At 41.5% G+C, this 21,082-nt stretch overlaps 1 protein-coding gene across 8 annotated transcripts in view; it reads right to left on the bottom strand.

The window, feature by feature from the left end:
• LOC122542107 (trinucleotide repeat-containing gene 6B protein) overlaps positions 1 to 21,082 on the bottom strand; it is a 175,575-nt gene that overhangs the window by 35,514 nt on the left and 118,979 nt on the right. For all 8 annotated transcript variants that reach the window (XM_087978218.1, XM_087978222.1, XM_087978221.1 and 5 more), the window contains 3 exons: positions 16,750 to 17,088; positions 11,141 to 13,531; positions 4,507 to 4,691 (listed from right to left, as the gene is read on the bottom strand). In XM_087978218.1, the coding sequence (XP_087834344.1) occupies positions 4,507 to 4,691; positions 11,141 to 13,531; positions 16,750 to 17,088 (2,915 nt within the window). The remainder of the gene's footprint in view (positions 1 to 4,506; positions 4,692 to 11,140; positions 13,532 to 16,749; positions 17,089 to 21,082) is intronic.

Genomic DNA, 21,082 nt, shown 5'->3' with positions numbered 1-21,082 from the left:
TGAACCTATGTAAACCATAGCCTCACCACCCCATTCCACTGGATAGCATAAATCAACACTGAAAAGTCATACCTTCTGCTTAATTTCATGGATTAAATTATGAAAAAAATTGACTTCATGATTTGTTAATTTTTTTTTTAAAGTTTCCTTTTTTCACCAGAAAAAAGTCACTACAAAATGGGAAAAATACTTCCATGAACTAGCATTATCAAATGCTCTATTAGGTGACACTGTACATTTTACAAATGCTCCCCTATTTTTCATCACAATCAATTCGCAATTAGACTGTAATCATCCAGTATCAAAACCTAATTTAATCAATCAAGTCTGAGAGGTGGTTTTCCCTGCCAGCCAGGTATGTAGCTAATCCCATGCTCCTACTTGTTCCGCCTTCCCCACAAAATTATCTTCTTCAAAGTATTCCATTTTAAACAGATTCGACTTCAATAGTTATTTGAGTGTTTTCACCATGGTCTTACAAACTTAAATATACATCACTCAAAATTTCCCTTTTAATTATTCTGTGTCTGTGTTTAATCTGTGCCAACTAGTATAAACAATCTATCACTGTTTAGCTCATTAGGAGTTTACAGACTTTCAAGTATATCCAGAAAATCAGCAGTTAACATTTGTAGCCTCATCAAAAATAGCCATGACTTGTTGTAAACTCCTGTACATGGTGACAGAATATGCTGCACACTCAAATGGCTACAGAATGACAATATATCCAAGCATAGTTCCCAAAAAGAAGGATTGGGATTCTTATTTCTGAGGCTATGCTCAGGAATGCCCACACTGAAGTAGTTCTGGTCTATCCAGTTAGACTTTCCACTTGCCTTTTTTCTTTAACTGTGTTCATCTTCATTTCTATTTCTTTTTGTGTTTGATGTATCCAAAATCAACAAACTGCCACAGTTCCTTCATCAGGCTATTCCTTATTCCCTGTCGATTCAAACTGAGATACTACTTTGCAGATCGACCCACCATTACAGTTGTGTTCTGGACATTCAACACTCCATTTGATATTCTCACCATATCCTAGGATCCATACTCAATTCCATGCCATGTGAGCTTGACCTGCCTTTGCAGAAACAAATTCAGTACTTTATGTTAAAGCTGTCTTGTTCCACATTTCCATTTCAGGGATGTTATAACTTTTAATCCCTGGAACCGTTCCACAGTCTAAGGGACTTCGAGTACATTTTGTCTTCTGATGCTAATTACCTCAATTTACTTTGTCTCATTAGCAGCAAGGTTACCCTTTCTTTCTGGTATGCAAATTGCATCTTTAAAATGTGAAGACAATCACAAAGGACTGGATCATACCCCTTTTTTAAGCTAAAGATAGATCTGGGTCCAGTTCTGGGAAGATACTATTAAATTGGAGAGGATTCAAAACAGATTTAGCAGAACGTTGCCAGGAATTGAGAGTTTGAGTTACAAAGAAAGGTTGGTTCGGCTGGGACTTTTTTCACTGGTGTGTAGGAGGTTGACAGGCAACCAAATGGAAGTTTATAATATAATGCAGGATACAGAGAGAGAGTTAATGGCAGCTATCTTTTCCCGAGGATAGGGGATTTCATGACCGGGGACACATTTTTAAAAGTTATGGGGAGAAAGATTTTAAAACAACAGGAGGCAAATTTTTTGCAAAGAAGGTGGTTTGCATGTGGAACGAACATCTGTTTTAAAGTGGTGGATGTGGGTATGATTACAACATTTAAAAGACATTTGGATAAGTACATGAATAGGACAGGTTTTGAGGGATATGGGTCCAGCAGCTGGCAGGTAGGACTAGTTTAGTTTGCGAGTATGTTCGGCATGGACTGATTGGACCGAAGGGTCCGTTTCTGTGCTGTATGACTCTACAACATTTTAGAACTGATGTTGTGTAGCCCCCAGCATGCAAGCATTTTCCTTGACCAACTGTGATACCCACAATGTGCCATTTAATACCACTAAAACTGAATGACCAGCATCAAAAGGGTAAACAAGGGTAACCCCATGTACTGTGTCCATTGCTCTCTATATGGTTTCCTCTACATTGGGGAGACAGGATGCCAACTCGCGGAACGTTTCAGGGAACGTCTCTGGGAAACCCACACCAAACAGCCTCACAGTCCTGTGGCTGACTATCCCAAGGACATGCAAGTCCTGAGCTGCCTTCACCGTCAAATCCAAGCCACCCGACACCTGGAGGAAGAACACCTTGGGACCCTCCAAAAACACAGCATCAACATAGATTTCACCAGTTTCTTCATTTCCCCTCCCCACACCCCATCCCAAATCCAACCCTCCAACTGTCCATCCTCCTTCCCACTTATCCCCTTCACCCTCCCCTCAAACGTATCACCATCTTCCCCCATTACCATCTACTTATCACATTCCCAGCTACCTTGCCCCCAGCCCACTTCCACCCTCCTATTTATCTCTCAGCCTCCTTTTCCAACCCCCCCCCCCACATTCCTTATGCCTGAAAAGTCGATTCGTCAGCTCCTCAGATGCCACCTGACCTGTGTTTTTCCAGCGTCACACCTTTTGATTATGAAATGGTTTCAGCAAAATTGCCTCATCAAGTATTACCAAACAATCACTAAGAGCCTATTTAAATACACCATGGAAGATAAAAGCAGCTGCAATACTTGGAGCTGGTGGTACTGGTAATATGTAGAAGTGAGTAAAATACCCTATGCTGTTTCAACAATATTCTTCAGACCTATTCTCAAGAAAGCTTATACTAATGACATGAGAACCTGGGGTGATCTAATTAATAGTTATAAAAAAACTTTAAGGTGTTTGCTGGGAGGCATATTCTAAGTAGAGAAACTAGAAATAGGGTTTATAATCGAATAAGTGGTTGATCATTCAAGACTGAGATAAGGAATTTCTCTACACGAGAGAACGGTGTTTGGATGTGTTGTTGAGACAAAGAGGTTTTGCTTCACTGAGGGAATCAACGGAAATGGATAAGGAAGGATATGAAGTTGTTGTAGATGTTTAGTTATTTCATGGAGTCAGTTTAGGAAAGAGGGCATGCTGTCCTACCTATGATGCTATTTCTTATGTTTACTACAACAGTATGTCATTCCTTGTATTCAGTGATTCCTAAGTGAGACAGACAAATCAATTTAATGCTGATTAATTTGAACTACATGCAGTGGTGTGCTTACAACCCACAACTGAGGGGGCTGTTGAGGTACAGTGGTAGTGTTGAAACCTCCGGGCTAAAAAGTCTAGGTTCAAGACTCATCCATTCCAGAGGTGTGACATAACATTTCTGAACAGGTTGATTAAAAATATTTACAACCCACTACTCTGTTTAAAAACAATCCAAAAGGAGCACTCCTCTTGCCAAAGAGGAAACTGTCAAGTTCACTGGTTTGGGCTGCACTCTCACAACACCAGGTCTCAAGTGAAAACCATGATAGCAACGCACTGCAGTTCATCTATTTCCTTCCCAGCTTAAAGTGGTACGAGGTCTACAGAAATCTTGCTAAAACCATAATTGCCCACATTTTACAAGTACTTCTGGAGTGAACTAGCCACACCAATTTAAAACAATACGGAGTGGGAAAGACTGTTCAAATGAGAACATCTATGTAAGTAATCCTTACAAATTAGTTATCATAAAAATCTGTACTGCTTCAATTTCTGATAAAGATTCAAAATGTTCAGGAAAGCCAGGTACATACACATTGCTGCTAGCATTTAATTAAAATAAAGTGTATGACAATACATTGCATGCATTCATAAATTTTACAAAACAAAGGAGCAAATAACTTCTATATATTACAAGCATGCACAAGAAACAATTGCTCATAACTAGAATTCCCCATAAGGACCATGACTAACTTGTTGTATTCTATTGGAACTGTACCTTCTGAAAAAGTGCGGATTCTAGTCAGCAAATGCTTCCATTCAGGTGGTACTTGTCTTTAGGCAACATTGTGCAATTTCCTAGACACTTCAGTTACAAACTCTTCTGATGATTTATTCCAAGGTTCATTCAGAATCCTTGCCCTCAAAAAACACTGTACCAGGTCAGTTTTCTAGATATGCAAGTGAACAACTGCGAGCACTGAAATGCAAAATACAACTTGGAAATACAAAATAGGTCAACGTATGAAGAAGAAAGCAACAGGATTTCAGGTGAGATGCTGGGAGTTCTGACGGGTCTAAACTTGAAATGCTAATCAACCTTTCTCTTGCAGATAGAGACTGAGCTGGTGCGCCTCCAAAATTGCTCCAGTATTTTTTTGTCAACATGACTATTTTTGCTAGGTAAAAATTCAGATCCTATCAAACAGACATTTGGCAAGTTTACACCTGTTAAGCTATACCATACCTGAAACTACAGAAATAGCCACACAACAAATTGCCATGTCAGAAAATGACAAGTAGTCAGCTCAGCCTTCATCTAGACATTGGACTTGAACAAGTTTCCTAGAAGCTGGAGAAAGGTAACTCACTATCATCTTAAGTTTACGAAAATTTTGCCATGCCTACCTTATGAATTTTCTTTCCACTCGAGGTCCAGTTAGTTGAGTTGTAGGGTGAACTACTCTCCTGAGTTCCAGCACTATTCCACAGGCCAATTGAACCATCTTCTTCTTCTTCCCAGCTTGGGGGGCGGGTACTTGCCACAGTAGGTCGATCACCACCACCCCATCCATCTTGCATAGCTTTTGAACCTGAAAAGATTATTTCAGCATGGATTTGCCCAAATCAAGTGGAATAAAAGCCTCTCAAAATCTACTATAGAAATACAACTCTGGTCAGTTAGCCATTTTAAGTGATGAATAACAGGTGCAGAGTTGGGTGGCTAATGGTCTGAGCTGAGTTCAGCTGATGACAAAAAAAATGAGGAGGAAGAAAGGAAAAAACGAGAGAAAACAACTTGTTCTGCTGCACGATGAACTACTTAAAATCTTCTTTTAAAAAAGTCAACCAGGAAAACATGCTTTTAAAATATTAAGTCAGTACTTTAAATTTAGTACTTTTATTTTCAAGGTTATCAGAAATTCCTAGCCTCAGTGACATAATTAGGTTACTCATTCAAAATGAGCTGACAGTTCGAGTCTGAAACCCACTGAAAAATGATCAAGACAATATAAATGGATAGAAGAAAGTGAGGACTGCAGATGCTAGAGATCGGAGCTGAAAAATGGTGTTGCTGGAAAAGCACAGCAGGTCAGGCAGCATCCAAGGAGCAGGAGAATCGAAGTTTCGGGCATAAGTCCTTCTTCAGGAATCCATTTATGTATATCAATATAAATGGATAAGAAGGTAACCTCTTGCTTTCTGAAAGCGGAGGGATTCTAGAAATCTCCAGTTTGAAAGTCGTGCTTTGAAAATATTTTAATTGATCAAAATTACCTTTATTGCAAGTGATAAAATTTGACTAGGTATTGCTGAATTTGAAAAACAGAGTTTCTTTGACTATTTTACATAAATGGTTTCTGCTACTTTAAATGAGTGCATCATGCACATGAGGTAAATATGACTTGGCTCTAATCTTCCAATGTCACAGTCAGATGATAAATGGTATTTTACATCCAATAGATAACTAGTGCACTCCATGAGGAACAAGACATCATCACTTTTTCATGGAAAATCCTGCTACCATGTGACAAATACCCTATCCAAACTCTACCAAAAGGAAGAAATGTACAACACAAAACTATAATTTGTCTTGAAATCTAACTTTGCATCCTCTCCAATGGACTCGAAATAATTTAATGGTTCCGGGCAGTCTATGTAAAATGGTTTACTTAGTGATCAGCTAACATGGCGCTGCTTTGATAAGACAATTCAATGTTACAGAATAACAAACCAAGTCCAATGCAACCCTGATCTAGTATCTTTAAAATGAAGAGTCACTGCTCCAGAAACAGCAGTGTTCGGAATCTTCAAGAACCAACTTAAAAGACAGTTTAAGATTGGCAAATCATTAGTTCAATGAAAAGGTTTTCAATTGCTCACAGGTGTTCCTTGGTATTTGTCCTCTAGTCAGCTTAAAATCTTTTGGCATTTGAGGGGTTTTTGCCCATTCTGATGCGACTGCAGGTTTTCTCTTGCTCTCTCATGCTACCACACTTGCACCAAGCATGAAACAGAGTGAGGAGAAAAATCCTCCAGCACCAAATATTTGTGAATATTTTACGTGAATTGACAACCATGTCAAGGATGCTGGGTGGGAAGTATAACTGAAATTGGTCAAAAAATGTATTAACATGCATACACACTGCCTTTGAGTGAAGTGTTCTGCATTAGTTAGCAGAAATGCACAGATGCAAACTTAACTCCATATTCTTATATCTCTCAGTAACTCCAATCAGCCAACATGATAAAAAGTTATCAGCATCCCTTATCTGAAAAGGTGTGAAAGCAAGCAAACAAGATTTGTGTCTCACTATTGTTGTCATTCCTATGTACATTTCCTTCAGTTGTCATATTATCATACATAATTTAATCATTCTAGTAGTCCTCGAACCTATTGGACCACCTGTTACTTTTCTCTTTCCCTTCATCTTAACTGCCTCTAAGTATCTAAAATTATGATCTGAAATGTTTTCAAGGTTCTGACAGAAGGTCATTGAACTAAAAGAGTAATTTTGCTTCTCTCTCTAGATACTGTCTAAATTTCCATCAGTTTATGTTCACATTTCTAATTTCCAGCATTGGCAATATTGTGATGCATGTGAAAATCTAAGGTTTAGTTGGTGCTGCAGATTTGACCTCAAGAAATTAGGAAGAAAGCCACCAACTCCCTCAAAGTTAAACATCACACAACACCAAATTATAGTCCAACACAATAGCAGAAATGCACAGATTTGTAAACACTAGCTTTCAGAGTGCTGCTTCTTCACACAATCACCTGAAGGAGCAGTGCTCTGAAAGCTAGTGCTTCCAAATAAACCTGTTGGACTATAACCTGGTATTGCGTGACTTTTAACTTTGTACACCCAAGTCCAATGCCGTCGTCTCCAAATCATGGCCAACTACCTCAGGCAGAGACAATTCAACCGGCATTATCGGATCTTAAAGTTCAGCTCTATGCTAAACTATGAAACTTCATGAACTTTGAAGCTGATGACAATTGAGTTATTTATTCTCACCAATCACATTTCACTCGCGAATGATTTAACTTTTCAAGTTGGACAGCTATTGCAGATGTCATTAGGAAACAGTGATCTTTTTTAAAAATATATCATTTTGTTCATGATTACTGGACTGAATTTTAAGAGTTTTGACCTTCAGCTTCATTTATTTGATGATACCATTTTTAAGAATGAAAAAAGTTTTCAGAATTTGTCCAGCTCCTTACTCTAGTTCATTGGCTTGATGAATCCGCTGGTAAAGTGTACGAAGATCAGGCAGAAGCAAGTGGTGTCTTCACTGCAATGCCCAATTGATAAATTCAGGCTCATTAACTGAGGAACAGACGCTTGCACAAGCTACCATATATATGATGGTAAGCACTTTTATTCAGAAGATGTCTGAAAAAAACTTTGACGAACTGGACAGTAATCAGGTGGCTGATTCTCTCAACCCTGCAGAGACAGTATCCTCAAGCTGAGGGAGAATCAATGAGAACAACAGGGATGGTGAGTGTCTATAATGCTACATTCAAGACTATGTGGCATCTGGAGAGGAGGAGAGACTACTAGAGAGGAAGCAATGGGAAGATCATGCATGGCAGAAGCTTATTTGCAATTCTCATTTTAACTGAGCTCGGATTGCTGCAGAATGCCAATATTCAGGAACCCAATACCCATGGCCGCGTGCACCAATAAAGACAACGGAAAGGTTCAGTTTTGCAATGGTCAGCATTGGTACAGCAGACAAACATGTTAAATGACAGGATCTTAATAAACAAATCCACCACCCTTTATTTTGGTGGCTTTGAACCTCAAAAGTTATAAGCAACATAAAGAATATCAGATGACTACAACTAAGACAGCAAGCTGTGTTACTAAAGATTACAAAGTTTTCATAAACCGAAGACATCAGAAATAGTTTGATAGAGCTTTGCTCAAACTGAGCAAATTGTCAAATAAAACTAGCTTGAATGAAATTAAAAACTTTAATTAAAAACTATTTATGGAAGGTATGAATTTTGACTGAAGACTGCTAGTTGTTATAAATAATGTAAAGCCGCAACCTCCGTAAAGAATCCAGAGATTCCTCTCCTAGCAAAAGGAGTGAAGTCTGTAGAACACAAAGATACCTCTGTCTGAGTTTGGACAGCAACTTGGACTTCCTGCCATCAGTCTGCGCCTGCTGCCAACATCTTGTGGGGCAGCAACTCAATTCAAAAAGGGACTGAATATGGAAGAATGCATTACTCACAGGGGACATGCGTTTTCTCTGATTCCCATACGACAAATTTTGACTGTCAAAATTAGGACAGCAGCCCTATCACCAGTAGATATGTGTAACAGCTGTCAAAGAAGTAGATAGTCTAATTAGATGGCCTCTTTATGAAAAGATGGAAGATTATTTTAAGATGGCAACTGGAGAAGAAAAAGACAGAGGCAACAGATTGAATGGTCTGAGTTGATAAAGTGCAGGAATGATTAGCTGGGTCATGTAATTAATCAGATGAAAGTGAGAGCTTGTAAAGCCAATCAACTTTCTGAAATCTTACACCATTATCCGTGGGGATATGTACGATGTCACTGGGTACCTAAATTAGTTAGTTAGATGCAGGCTCCAAATTAGGGGAAATTTGACAAAAAGTAATTGACCTGGATATAAATGACTCATAGTGCAAAGGACCTCAAGATCCATCACACTGAAGCCCAAATAGATAAGACCATGAGAAACAAGCAGAAATTAGGCCATTTAGCCCGTCAAATCTGCTCTGCTATTCAATCATGGTTGGCAAGTTTCTCAACCCCATTCTCCCACTTTCTCCCTGTAACCCTTGATACTCAAGAATCTCGGTCTTAAAATATACTCAATGACCTGGCCTCCAAACCTTTCTGTGGCAATGAATTCCATAGATTCACCACTCTCTGGCTGAAGACATTTCTCCTCATCTCTATTCTAAAAGCTCTTCCCTTACCCTCTAGGGTCCTAGTCTCTCCTACCAATGGAAACACCTTCCCAACACCTACTTCTGCCAGGCCATTTATTATTCTGTATGTTTCAATTAGGTCTGCCCTCATCCTTCTAAAGCTCCATTGAGTTTAAAAGCAGAGTACTCCAGCGTTCCTCATATGTTAAGCTTTTCATTTCTGGGACCGTTCTCGTGAACCTCCCCTGAACATGCTCCAAGGCCAGTACATCCTTCCTGAGATATGGGGTCCAAACCTGAACACAATATTCCAAATGTAGTCTGACCAGAGCCTTATAGACCCATAGAAGTAAATCCCTGCTTTTATATTTGAGTCCTCTCAATATAGATGCCACCATTGAATTTGCCTTTCTAACTACTGATTTAACCTACAAGTTTTCCTTGAGAGAATCCTGGACTAGAACTCCCAAGTCTCTTTACACTTCAGACTTCTGAATTTTCTCCCCATTTAGAAAATAGTCCATGCCTCTGTTCTTCCTACCAAAGTGTATGATCTCACATTTTACCACATTGTACTCCATCTGCCACTTCTTTGCCCACCCTCCTTACCTGTCCAAATTGTTCTGCAGCCTCAATGCTACCTGCTCCTCTACCTATCTTTGTATCATCCGCAAACTTAGCCAGAATGCCCTCAGTTCCCTCATCCAGATCATTAACGTATAAAGTGAAAAGTTGCGATCCTAATACTGAGCCTTACAGAACACCACTTGTCACTGGCTGCCATCCTGAGAAGGACACTTTTATCCCCACTCTCTACTTTCTGCCAGACTATCCATGCTAGCACCTTGCCTCTAACACCATGGGCTCTTATTTTACTCAGTAGCCTCCTGTGCAGTACCTTGTCAAAACGCCGTCTTTAAGTCCAGGTAGATAACATCCACTGGTTCTCCTTAGTCTAACCTGTTCATTACTTCAAAGGATTCTAGCAGACTCATCAGGCATGACCTCCCTTGATGAAATCATGCTGACTTTGCCCTATTTTACCATATACTTCCAAGTATTCAGAAGTCTCATTCTTCACAATGAATTCCAGGATCTTACTCATGACAGAGGTTAGGCTGATCAGTCTGTAATTTTTCATCTTTTGCCTTACTCCCTTTTTAAACAGGCGTGTCACATTAGTGATTTTCCAGTCCTCTGGGACCCTCCCCGATTCTAGTTATTCCTGAAAGATCACCACTAACGCTTCCACTCTCTTCAGCTATCTCACTTCAAACTCTGGGGTGTAGTCCATCTGGTCCAGGCGATTTATCCATCTTCAGGCCAATTTTTCTAGTACTTTCTCCTTGGTGATGACCAGTATTCTCAGCTCTGCCCCCTCACTCCCTTGAATTTTTGGGATATTACTCATGTCTTCCACCATGAAGATTGATACGAAGTAATCAGTTCCTTGTTCCCCACTACTACGTCTTCATTTTTCAACAGCCCAATGTCCACTTTTGCCTCTTTTCTGCCCTTATCTCTTACAGCCTTCCTTTATATTGCTGGCTAACTTATCCTCATTTAATCTTCTCCCTATTTTTATTTGTTGCCCTCTGTTGGTCCTTGTAAGCTTCCCAATCCTCTGGATAATGGTGGTTTTGAATGGGAAGTTAAGTTTAGTACCGCAGTATCTTCCCATTCCACAGTCATCATGAGAAAGTATTTCAAAATGTAATTTATGAAGCAAAAAGTGGTAAAATTTAAAAGATGGCTTATGTTTCCTCTCTTCTCTGGACTGGTCCTACAGTTGCAGGCAATTCTTCTGTACCACATCCACATAATCACACTACTTGCAAATCTGATAGCAAGTACGAGCAGGTTATTCACCCACAATGTGCACTCCAGCTAATGCTGATCCTGCTTGCTCTCTATAGTCTACACATGCATGAACTTTCCAAAGAGAGTAATTAAAATCTGACATGGAATTTCTGATCAAGCTTCCAATCCTTTGTCAAATCATTTAATCTAAATAAACACAGGCTGTACAACTTAGTAATCTGATGATACAAAGTAACATTTTTTACATCTGTACATACTCCTATAACTGTACAATGGACAAATAATAGAGCATCTTACCAGAACTTGATGTGGAACCTCGCCCTGTAACCACATTGGCTGCATTCTGCTCCCGTGGCGCCGGTCCACTTCCAGAGCTCTCACTTTGGGAGTTCTTGTCCCACAGATTCACATTCTTATAGTTGTAGCTGTTGGGATCACCCCAGGCTGAGGTGCCATCATCGATCTCCATTTTTCGGGAGATGGACTGTGGTGAAGGTTCTTCCCATCCAGTAGGTTCTTCTTCCTTTGGCACAACTGGGATGGGTGCAGGTGGCACAGAGGCTGAGCTCCAGCCAGGTCCTGATTGCCGACTCCCTGCAGAGTTTGTGCCCCAAGAGCCAGAGACATCTTGTTGTTTATTCCAATTACTGGCAGCTGTTTTTGATGGCTCACCCCATCCCTGGTGTCGTGTTGGATCCTCCCACCCACTTCTCTGGTTTGAATTAGAGTTACCACCACCCCAAGATCCTACTTCACCACGTCCACTATCGCCCCACCTGGAGTTTGAACTGTCCCATCCACCTGCTTTTGGTTGTTCAGCTGGTTGTCCACTTCCGTCACCCCAACCATTGTTGGGGGACCAACCTTGAGTTGGTTGCTGTCTTGCACCCCAACCAGGTTCCTTGATCCTAGGCGCATCATTCCATGATGGTGCTTTCTCTTCTGGTGTTCCACCTCCCCAACCTTGACTATTTTTTGGGTCCACCCATCCACTTGGACTATCAGACTCCATGTTTGAAGACTGTGGAGCATCTCCCCACCCAGAGTTGCAGTGACTGCTCTGACTGGATGCTTCACCCCAGCCCCCTGAGTTAGTGCTCTGAGTGGTGGTGCTCTCCCACCCTTCTGTTCCTCTGTCAGTACGCCTCTCATTCCTTGGTGACTCCTGCACATCCCAGACTGTGTTCTGTTTAATTTGAGTTTGGCCCCACCCAGTATTTGACAACACTCTAGGATCCAGATCAGACCTACTTATCACAGACTGTATTACCTCCTCCTGGTCAAGGGGATCAGTCTTGTTTAAGCGCCGTCCTCCTGGGTGGTTTTCTGAGCCCCCCCTTTTGTTGTTATTTCGACTACCAGAATCACTCCCAGTGGAACTAGAGGCCTTCACCCAGTTGGAATTTTGGGAGTTCTCTCCTTGGTTTTCTGGGAGGGGATTTACCCTATGATTGTCCCAACCGCCTGTGCCACAATTCTGTTCATTAGGAGTGCCACTCCACTCCCCTTCTGAGCGATTATCAGTCCCTGGCTGTTGCCCCCACAAGCCCTGAGCACCACCTGATGCTGTTCTGTTCCCTTTGCCCCAATTTTTTGCTTTGTTGGGGTCTTGCGCCTCAGAGTCCCAAGATCCACTATTACTATCCCATGATTCAGTTCTTGATCTATTCACCAGTAACTGTTTCAAACCAGAGCCAGCCTTTGCTGTATCATCACTGTTGCGTCCACTATTGCCATCAGCTCCTGTACCATTTTGTCCAGATATTGACTCAGTTCCAGAAGATCCCCAAACTGTATTCCAAGATCCCCCAGTTCCCCGTCCCTCCATAGTTCCTCTAATACTGCCTTCGGATGAGGCTTCAGTGCTCACAGACTGATTCAATACCAAGGGGTTTCCCAAACCCATTCCCATGGGCATGTTCCAGGTCCCATTTCCTGTTGTATCAGACACTCCCTTATTTTGCAAAGGGTTCCCGGTGCTCTGTGAGTTTGCATTCAAAGAGTTAGTGTCGCCATTATTTGGTCCATCAGTGTTAAGAGCTTGAGGCTGTTCTCCAACAGAAGCATTCCATGTAACACCCGCATTTTCCGTTTTTGACTTATTTGCCCAGGCGCTTGCAGAAGTACCATCCTGATCCCTAGGGCTTTGACCTACTGCACTGAGTTGTGCACTGGAGCTTGAAACATCAGTCTCCAAAGTCCCTTTTCCAGAATTGCCCTCCTGACCCAACACTGGCCAGGCTGATGGGTTGATATTTGGGTTCAAAGTCAACCCAAGGCCAGCTCCATCAGGGTTGCTCAAGTTTTTCCAATTGTTAAGTCCGTCTTTGCTCTCCGAAGAGATGGAAGATGCATGACTGGGTTTAGGCACGAGGCCCATGTTCCAGGCCCCCAATTTACATTCATTCTTTCCGCTCCCAGCAGCGAACTGGTTTGCAGCTCCTTTGCAGCTCCTGGCAGCGCCACTTCCTGGTGGCAGGCTCTTCTCGGAGCCAAAGTTTGAGGCACCTTCGTTGTCTACGTGTTCCGAAGCTGACTCAGAGTCCCTGCCTGTGATGCAAGGCCAAGCCTCCATATCAGACCCGTCTACGATTAACTTATCCCAGCCGTGATTGAGGTCAGTGCTGGACGATCCAGAACCCCAAGCAGAATTTGCATAATTTGAACCAGCACCCCCAGGGTTAGCGTCTGTAAAAAGAATCAAATTATGATTAGAGATCCACTTAAGGGGAAATTTTAAAATTTCAAGTTTATATTTGAATATAGAACATAACAAGGTAGTACAGGCCCTTTGGCCCACGATTTTGCACCGACCTGTGGAACCAATCTGTGAAGCCCATCTAGCCTACACTATTCCACTTTCGTCCATATGTTTATCCAATGACCATTTAAATGCCCTAAAAGTTGGCGAGTCTACTACTGTTGCAGGCAGTGCGTTCCATATCCCGACTACTCTGAGTGAAGAAACTACCTCGGATATCTGTCCTATATCACCCCTCAATTTAAAGTTATGTCCCCTCATTCCAGCCATCACTACCCGAGGAAAAAGGCTCTCACTGTCCACCCTATCTAACCCTGTGATTATCTTATATGCTTCGAGTTAATTTATTAGTGGGGTACCACAAGGAACTATATTTGGGGTCCACTGTTATTTATTATTTATACAAATGACCTGGATGAGGGCATAGAAGGATGAGTTAGTAAATTTGCGGATGACACTATGGTCTGTAGAGGTGTGGATTGTGACGAAGGATGTTGTAGGTTACAGAGAGATATCGATAAGCTGCAGAGCTGGGCTGAGAGGTGGCAATTGCAGTTTAATGCGGAAAAGGGTGAGGTGATTCACTTTGGAAGGAGCAACAGGAGTGCAGACTACTGGGCTAATGGTAAGATCCCTGGTAGTGTAGATGAGCAGAGAGATCTGTATCCAGGTACACTGACCTATGAAAGTTGCCACCCATGTTGAGAGGGTTAAAGCTGTATACAGTGTGTAGGCTTTTATTGATAGAGGGATTGAATTTTGGAACCATGCAGTCATGCTGCAGATGGACAAAAATCTGGTGCGGCCACATTTGGAGTATTGCATCCAGTTCTGGTCACCATATTTTCGAAAAGTTGCGGAAGCTTTGGAAAGGGTTCAGAGGAAATTTACTAGGATGTTGCCTGGTATGAAGTGAGGGTCTTACAAGGAAAGGCTGAGGGGCTTGAGGCTATTTGGGAGGGATTTTCAAACTCATTTCTCACTGACATTCAAACAACATCTAATATTTTACCCATTGGTAATGTAAAGATATGGGCAATAGTAAAATATACAATTTTCTCCAGGTGTTTAAAGAGAAAATGGTATCAGAGCATTAATATCGCTATTATACTAACTCACTAAATTCCACTTGCTGTGACCTAGGCTAATGTCAATTAACCAATTTGGAAATTGAAAGCTAATCTTGGTAATGGTGACCATGAAACAATCAATGTTGTAAAAACCCCTGTGGTTCGCTAATGTCCTATAGGGAAATATACTTGTTCCTTCTCGACCTGGCCTGGATCTGATTCTTAACTGCCCTCTGAAATGGCCTAGTGAACAACTCCATTCCAGGGTAATTAGCGATGAGCAAACAGCAACAACTACATCAAGACAATTTAAAAATTCAAAAAGCAGTGATATGAAATATTTCAGTTTTCCAAAAAAACTCACTAGTTCGAAAAAGTGCAAATTACCCCAATGAGTGAATAAGGAAAAGAACATGGTCTGCAGCTGCGGAGAGTCATGGAGACTAAATGGCCACTAGCTAGGCCATAGCACTCTGCTCATAGACAAGGCCAGCAGTTGTAGCAAGGTGGGTGCTGCTACAAATGATCTCAAAATGTACACAAAAGCAAAAAAAAATTTAACTTTCCCACTCATAATTACTATCTAACTAAAGGTTCTTTGCTACTATTCAGTCGCCTTTGCTGGAGAATGAACATTAGCTAAAGATAGGGTCTAGCTTGCTTGCACAAAACCTGTTGCCTATTTTCTAAGGATCTGTATCCCTCTGCTCCCTGCCCATTCATGTATCTGTCTCGACACATCTTAAAATGATGCTATCGTGCCTGCCTCTACCACTTCCGCTGGCAACGTGTTCCAGGCACCCACCACCCTCTGCTGAAAGAGTTTTCCATGCAAATCTCCCCTAAACCTTTTCTTCTCACTTGAACTCATGACCCATAGTATTTGAGTTCCCCCACTCTGGGGAAAAAAGCTTCTTGCTATCCACCCTGTCTATACCGCTCATGATTTTGTAGATTCCCATCAGGTCCCCCCCCTCAACCTCCATCCTTTTAATGAAAATAATCCTAATCTACTCAACCGGTCTTCATATTTAGTGCCTTCTATACCAGGCAACATCTTCTGAACCCTCTCCAAAGCATCCGCATCCTTTTGGTAATGTGGTGACCAGAACTGTACGCAGTATTCCAAATGTGGCCAAACCAAAGTCTTATACAACTGTGACATGACCAGCCCATTCTTGTACTCAATACCCCGTCTGATGAAGGAAAGCATGCCATATGCCTTCTTGACCACTCTAGTGACCTGCATTGCCACCTTCAGGGAACAATGGACCTGAACACCCAGATATCTCTGTACATCAATTTCCCCCCAAACTTTTCCTTTCACTGTATAGTTCGCTCTTGAATTGTATTTTCCAAAATGTATCACCTCGCATTTGCCCGGACAGAACTCCATCTGCCATTTCTCTGCCCAACTCTCCAATCTATGTATATTCTGCTGTATTCTCCGACAGTCCCCTTCACTATCTGCTAATCCACCAATCTTAGTGTCATCTACAAACTTGCTAATCAGACTACCTATACCTTCCTCCAAATAATTTATGGACATCACAAACAACAGTGATCCCTACACGGATCCCTGCGGAATACCACTGTTCACAGGTCTCCACTTTGAGAAACTCGCTTCCGCTACTAAGGTCGCCTGTTGCTCAGCCAGTTCTTTATCCATCTACAAGTGAGGGCACCTCCTTACCTTCTGGAGAGAATAAATCTGCAAGACAAGTGTATACATTGTTTCTTGCAATGTCACAAGGTGTGTAAATATGACCTAGACTTTCCACCCCCTGCTGCAGAAGTTGCAATCCCATCAGATGAGGAAACTGAACTTTTGTATTGTTCTTTTAATTCAGTATTTAAATTGCCCCCTCCCATCCTACGATCATACTCGCAAAACAACATGAGCCACCTCATAGAATTCAAAAAGAAGAGAGGCTGCACACAGTGTCTTACAAGACAATAGTGGTCATTTTGCAAATGTAAAACTAGCAAATAACAAATCTAAACTCATCTTTTCCATTAGCGTGGGTTTTTGTTTTAGATTTCTCCACAAAACCTTTAAAGAGAACTCTACTTACCCACTGGTGTACTGCCGTGCTGCAGTGGACAGTTGGATTGCGTCAATGGTTGTGCAGCGCCAGGGTTTGATCCTGGCAACCCAGGAGGCCCCGCCCCACCTCCAAGAAGCCCACAAGAAGGTGGAGGGGGCTGACCACGTTTTAGTAACACTTTGTGCTCGTGCTGGCGAAATCGAGGAGGCACCTCACGGGGCAGATAGCGGGCGGCGTTCTGTGGCTGGCCGTTGGTGGCCACCGCCCTTTTGGCATTGTTACCACCGTTGGCGGCTGGTGTTGGAACGCTGCCAACTGGGGTGGCAGTTGGAGGCTGGCTTAGGCTTGGCTTCGTCGCTTCGGGCACTAGGGAAATAAAATAGATAAGTTAGTAATTAGGAAAAAATTCCAGGTATATAAAAAAAGGGGGCGAGAAAGAGAGAGATGATTTATTTTATTTTATTTGTATTATGCACAACAGAAAAACTCCTTCACGTTTTATCAAATACGATGAAATGTACAGACAAGTTGGCTTATTGAATTTAAATTTTACTCATGAAGGTGGCAATTGACAAAGGGCAATGTAGCAATACGACAATGAGTTAAATAAAACCTCAAAGTATTACAGAATTTGAAATTGCTAAAGAAAGTCAGGAAGAAACAAAAGGGTAATCTAAAGGCAGCTACATACAAGACAAATCTTCTGTTTCTTCACTTGTTCCAGTTTCATCCCTTGTGCTTTAATTCAGCTGCCTTCCATTCAAAGGACGTGCCCTCCTGTCTTCTCCCTTGAACCCCACGCCTGTAATTGCTTAAAACCTGTAACATCTCTAACCTTTTCCAGTTCTGGTGCACTTTCTTCACAGATGTAGATTAACCTAAAAGTTTCCAGAATTTACAGCTTTTGTTTGGCATAAATTTGGTTCTGTTGGTAACACTAATGTTTTAGAGGATTCAGTTTTTATATCTCACTTCAGGGTCAAAAGTCACATGACACCCAGTTATACTCCAACAGGTTTATTTGAAATCACAAGCTTTCAGAGTGCTACTTCTTCATCAGGTGAATTGCCTAGTCCAACCCCGGCACCTTCACATCATGGATACCTCACTTCAGGATTTGAACACAATCTAGACCAATACTTCAGATTGCTGAGGGAGTTCTGCACTGCCAGAAACACAGCATTTCTGGTACAACACTAAATTAAAGTGTCGTCAATATGAAATACTCTATAGTACTACTGAAAGAGCAGAATTATGGTCGATCGTTTAGCTAACGTGACAACCAAATGACATACATCATGGATCATTAAAAAAATTTGTATTTCATCCACAACAGTCATTTATCTCATTTTGACTATGTGGGTCTTTTCTAGATGCAAACTAGCTGAAGTTCTGCAAGTCACGACACTTCAGAAATAGTTCATGTGCTTTGGAAGTGCTCTGTCTTGTACTATACCTCTTAGCTGGACTCCACTAAACTTTGTAAATGGTATTTTGAAGTTTGGTACATCGTACAAAGCTATGTAAATTCACAAATTAAAACTTCATCCAGACTATTAGTCTAGCCAAGACACTAAGTGTTTGAGTAGACAAACCAGTGAAACTCATCGGCAAGATTAACAGAGTATTTCCAATATTTGCAATTTCAAATTTCCACATTGTGTTATTCTGGCTGGGTTTCTTTAGAATTCTTTTACCACTTTGAACAGTATGGAGTGTGATGTGGAGAACACGTTTGAATACAAGTCTAATTCATTAGAAAGAGAATGGTGTAAAATACTTACAATAATGTAACAGTTTTAAGAGCGGAGGAGGAAAGAGTTCCAGTGGTTGCATTCTGCTAAATGCTGCCTAACAAGATGTTAAAGTAATCCATTTGGGCAAACAATTTATGGATTAGCAGCCAGAACCATGAAAAATGAGATCACCAATCCGAGTCTAAAAGTGCAAGCATGGTTATCAATAACACTCAAAGAGGCCAAACCATTTTATGGTTGATTGATTTTCTTTTCCTGAGATTTCAGAATGTGGGTTGAAATCCAAAACTGTGATAATACCAGAGCATAAACTCAGATGTTGCAGAGCTTGACAGCAAAAAGGTGGTGATTGGACATAAATCAGCAAATGCTGAGAATACCTCAAATGGGTCTAGAAATTCACAGAAAACAGCATTTCAAAGAGGAACAAACCCCTCTCTCTCTTCTATTCCATTGCTGATTGACACTACATCGACAATTTTCCTTCTCTCTCAAATTTCCAATTATGGCTTCCTTTTAATCTTTCTAAACATCCTCTTTTTTTAATTCAATAACAGTGAATGAGCTGCGCCCATGCCTTTAATTAACACCACTCGGAATCAACCCTAACTTGTAAAACAGCATTACAGAAACTTCTTTGTCCAATAACTCTGGCCTTTCTCTTGCAACAGCAGCCCCATATTTTAAAAGACATGTCATTATTTAGCCAATTCAAAGTGAATTGGAAGTATGGCAGCATTCTAGAAACTTGGGTAACGTTCTAAGGATCTGGGTTCAAATCCAACTACAGCAGAGTGTGGAACTTTAATTCTAGATTATTGTTGAATTGAAGATGTCATGATCAGTATGAAACCATGTCAATTTCCAAAAAAAAAAAATGGTTCACTTAATATCCTTTAGGAAGCAAAGTTGCTGTTCTTCTGGCCTCCATATGATTCAAGAACCCAGCAATGTGAATAACTCTTTACTGCCCTCTAGAATAGCCCCGGTTGGTAAGAACTGCAAAAAGTCTCAAGAAAGTTAGATCATCTGACATCAACAAAGATCTCCTTGGTGGAGAGATCAATAACCGGAGGTATGGATTTAAGCTAAGAGGCAGGAGGTTTAGAGGGTATGTGGGGAAAGAGTTTTCTTTTACAGGGTGGTGGGAATCTAGAACTCATGGCCTGTAAGGGGTGCGGAGGCAGAAACTCTCTATTTTAGTACTCAGACGTACACTTGCGATGCCAAGGAAAACAAGGTTATGGGCCAAGTGCTGGAAAAATTGTTTGGAAGATTAAGGTGACTGATTTGACCAGCACAGACACAATGAACTGAAGGGCCTTTTTCTCTACTATGGACCTCTATGATTCTTAGACATATGATTGGACAACTGCAAACCCTTCAAAATCATCCTTACCAACATTTGATGGCAAAATCTCATGGGGTAGTCAAGCAATAGCCTGACAGTTACACTTACAGAATGATATATTATAGACCATGTACCAGACAAGAGGACAGACGCAATAGAAGTGACAGCAAATTGGTATACAGTCAAAGGGAATTGCCCCAGAAGTCTTTGACACTAACTCTGGATCAACTTCCCTATATGTTGCATGGCTATTCTGTGGTCTAACTCACACGGATTGACAAGCTGGTGTACTAACTTCCACATGTGAAAATTGCCACTTTGCATGGACTTGGAGGCCCACACAGGAGAAATTAAGTTAGGGAAAATGTTGCTCCAGACTTCATAGTATCATGTCACACATGGGCAAAGAACCCACCTGCTTATTAGCAAGTACCATCCCCCTGCCCCTCAGCTGATAAAATCAGTACTCCTCCACACTGAACACCACTTGGAGGAGACACAGTGTGTTAAGGGGGCAGAATGTACTCTGGATGGGAGATTTCAATGTCCATCACCAACACTGGCCCAGCAGTGCCCATTATTGACAAATTGGTCGAGTCATGAAAAACACTGCTGTTAGACTGAATCTGCAGCAGATGGTGAGGGAAAACATATTTGACTCTCCTCACCAACCTACCTGCCATAGATTTATCGATCCGCTACAGTAGAGCAAAAATGACCATTCACAGCCCTTCTGGAGATAAAGTCCAGTCTTCACATGGAGAATACTTTGCATCATGTAATGAGGCATAATCACTGCACTAAGTGAGATTGACTTCAAACAGATCCACCAACACAAGTCTGGATATCCATGAGGCACTGTGGGCCATCACCTGCAACACAACTGTACTCCAACAACTGCATCTGCAAACCTATTGGCACATCATATCACCCACTATCAAGGTAGGGAATCAAAAACAAACTACTGGCCAAACTCAACAGGTCAGGCAGCAAGTCCGCACGCATGTCAAATTTTTTTTTTTGGGGGGGGGGGGGGGGTCGGGGGTGGTGGGTGGTGTAGTGTATCAGTGTGCAGGAGAGGAGAGAGAAAGCAGCAAGTGAGTGCATTGCTGGTAACAGAGTGCAGGGAGAGAAATACAAAAGGGGTAGCAGTCAAGAGGATTATTGGTAACCAGCCAAGACAGAAGAAAAGCTGAATAAGTGTTAATGAGAACTGAGCATGAGAGAGAATGGTTCAGCTGTGCTGAAAGCA

This window comes from Chiloscyllium plagiosum, unplaced genomic scaffold (assembly GCF_037043375.1).
Source record: "Chiloscyllium plagiosum isolate Xiang-an unplaced genomic scaffold, Cpla_swu_hap1 HiC_scaffold_33, whole genome shotgun sequence".
Taxonomy (NCBI): Eukaryota; Metazoa; Chordata; class Chondrichthyes; order Orectolobiformes; family Hemiscylliidae; genus Chiloscyllium; species Chiloscyllium plagiosum.
The sequence above is the reverse complement of the archived record's forward strand: the minus strand, read 5'-3'. Positions and strand labels throughout refer to the sequence as shown.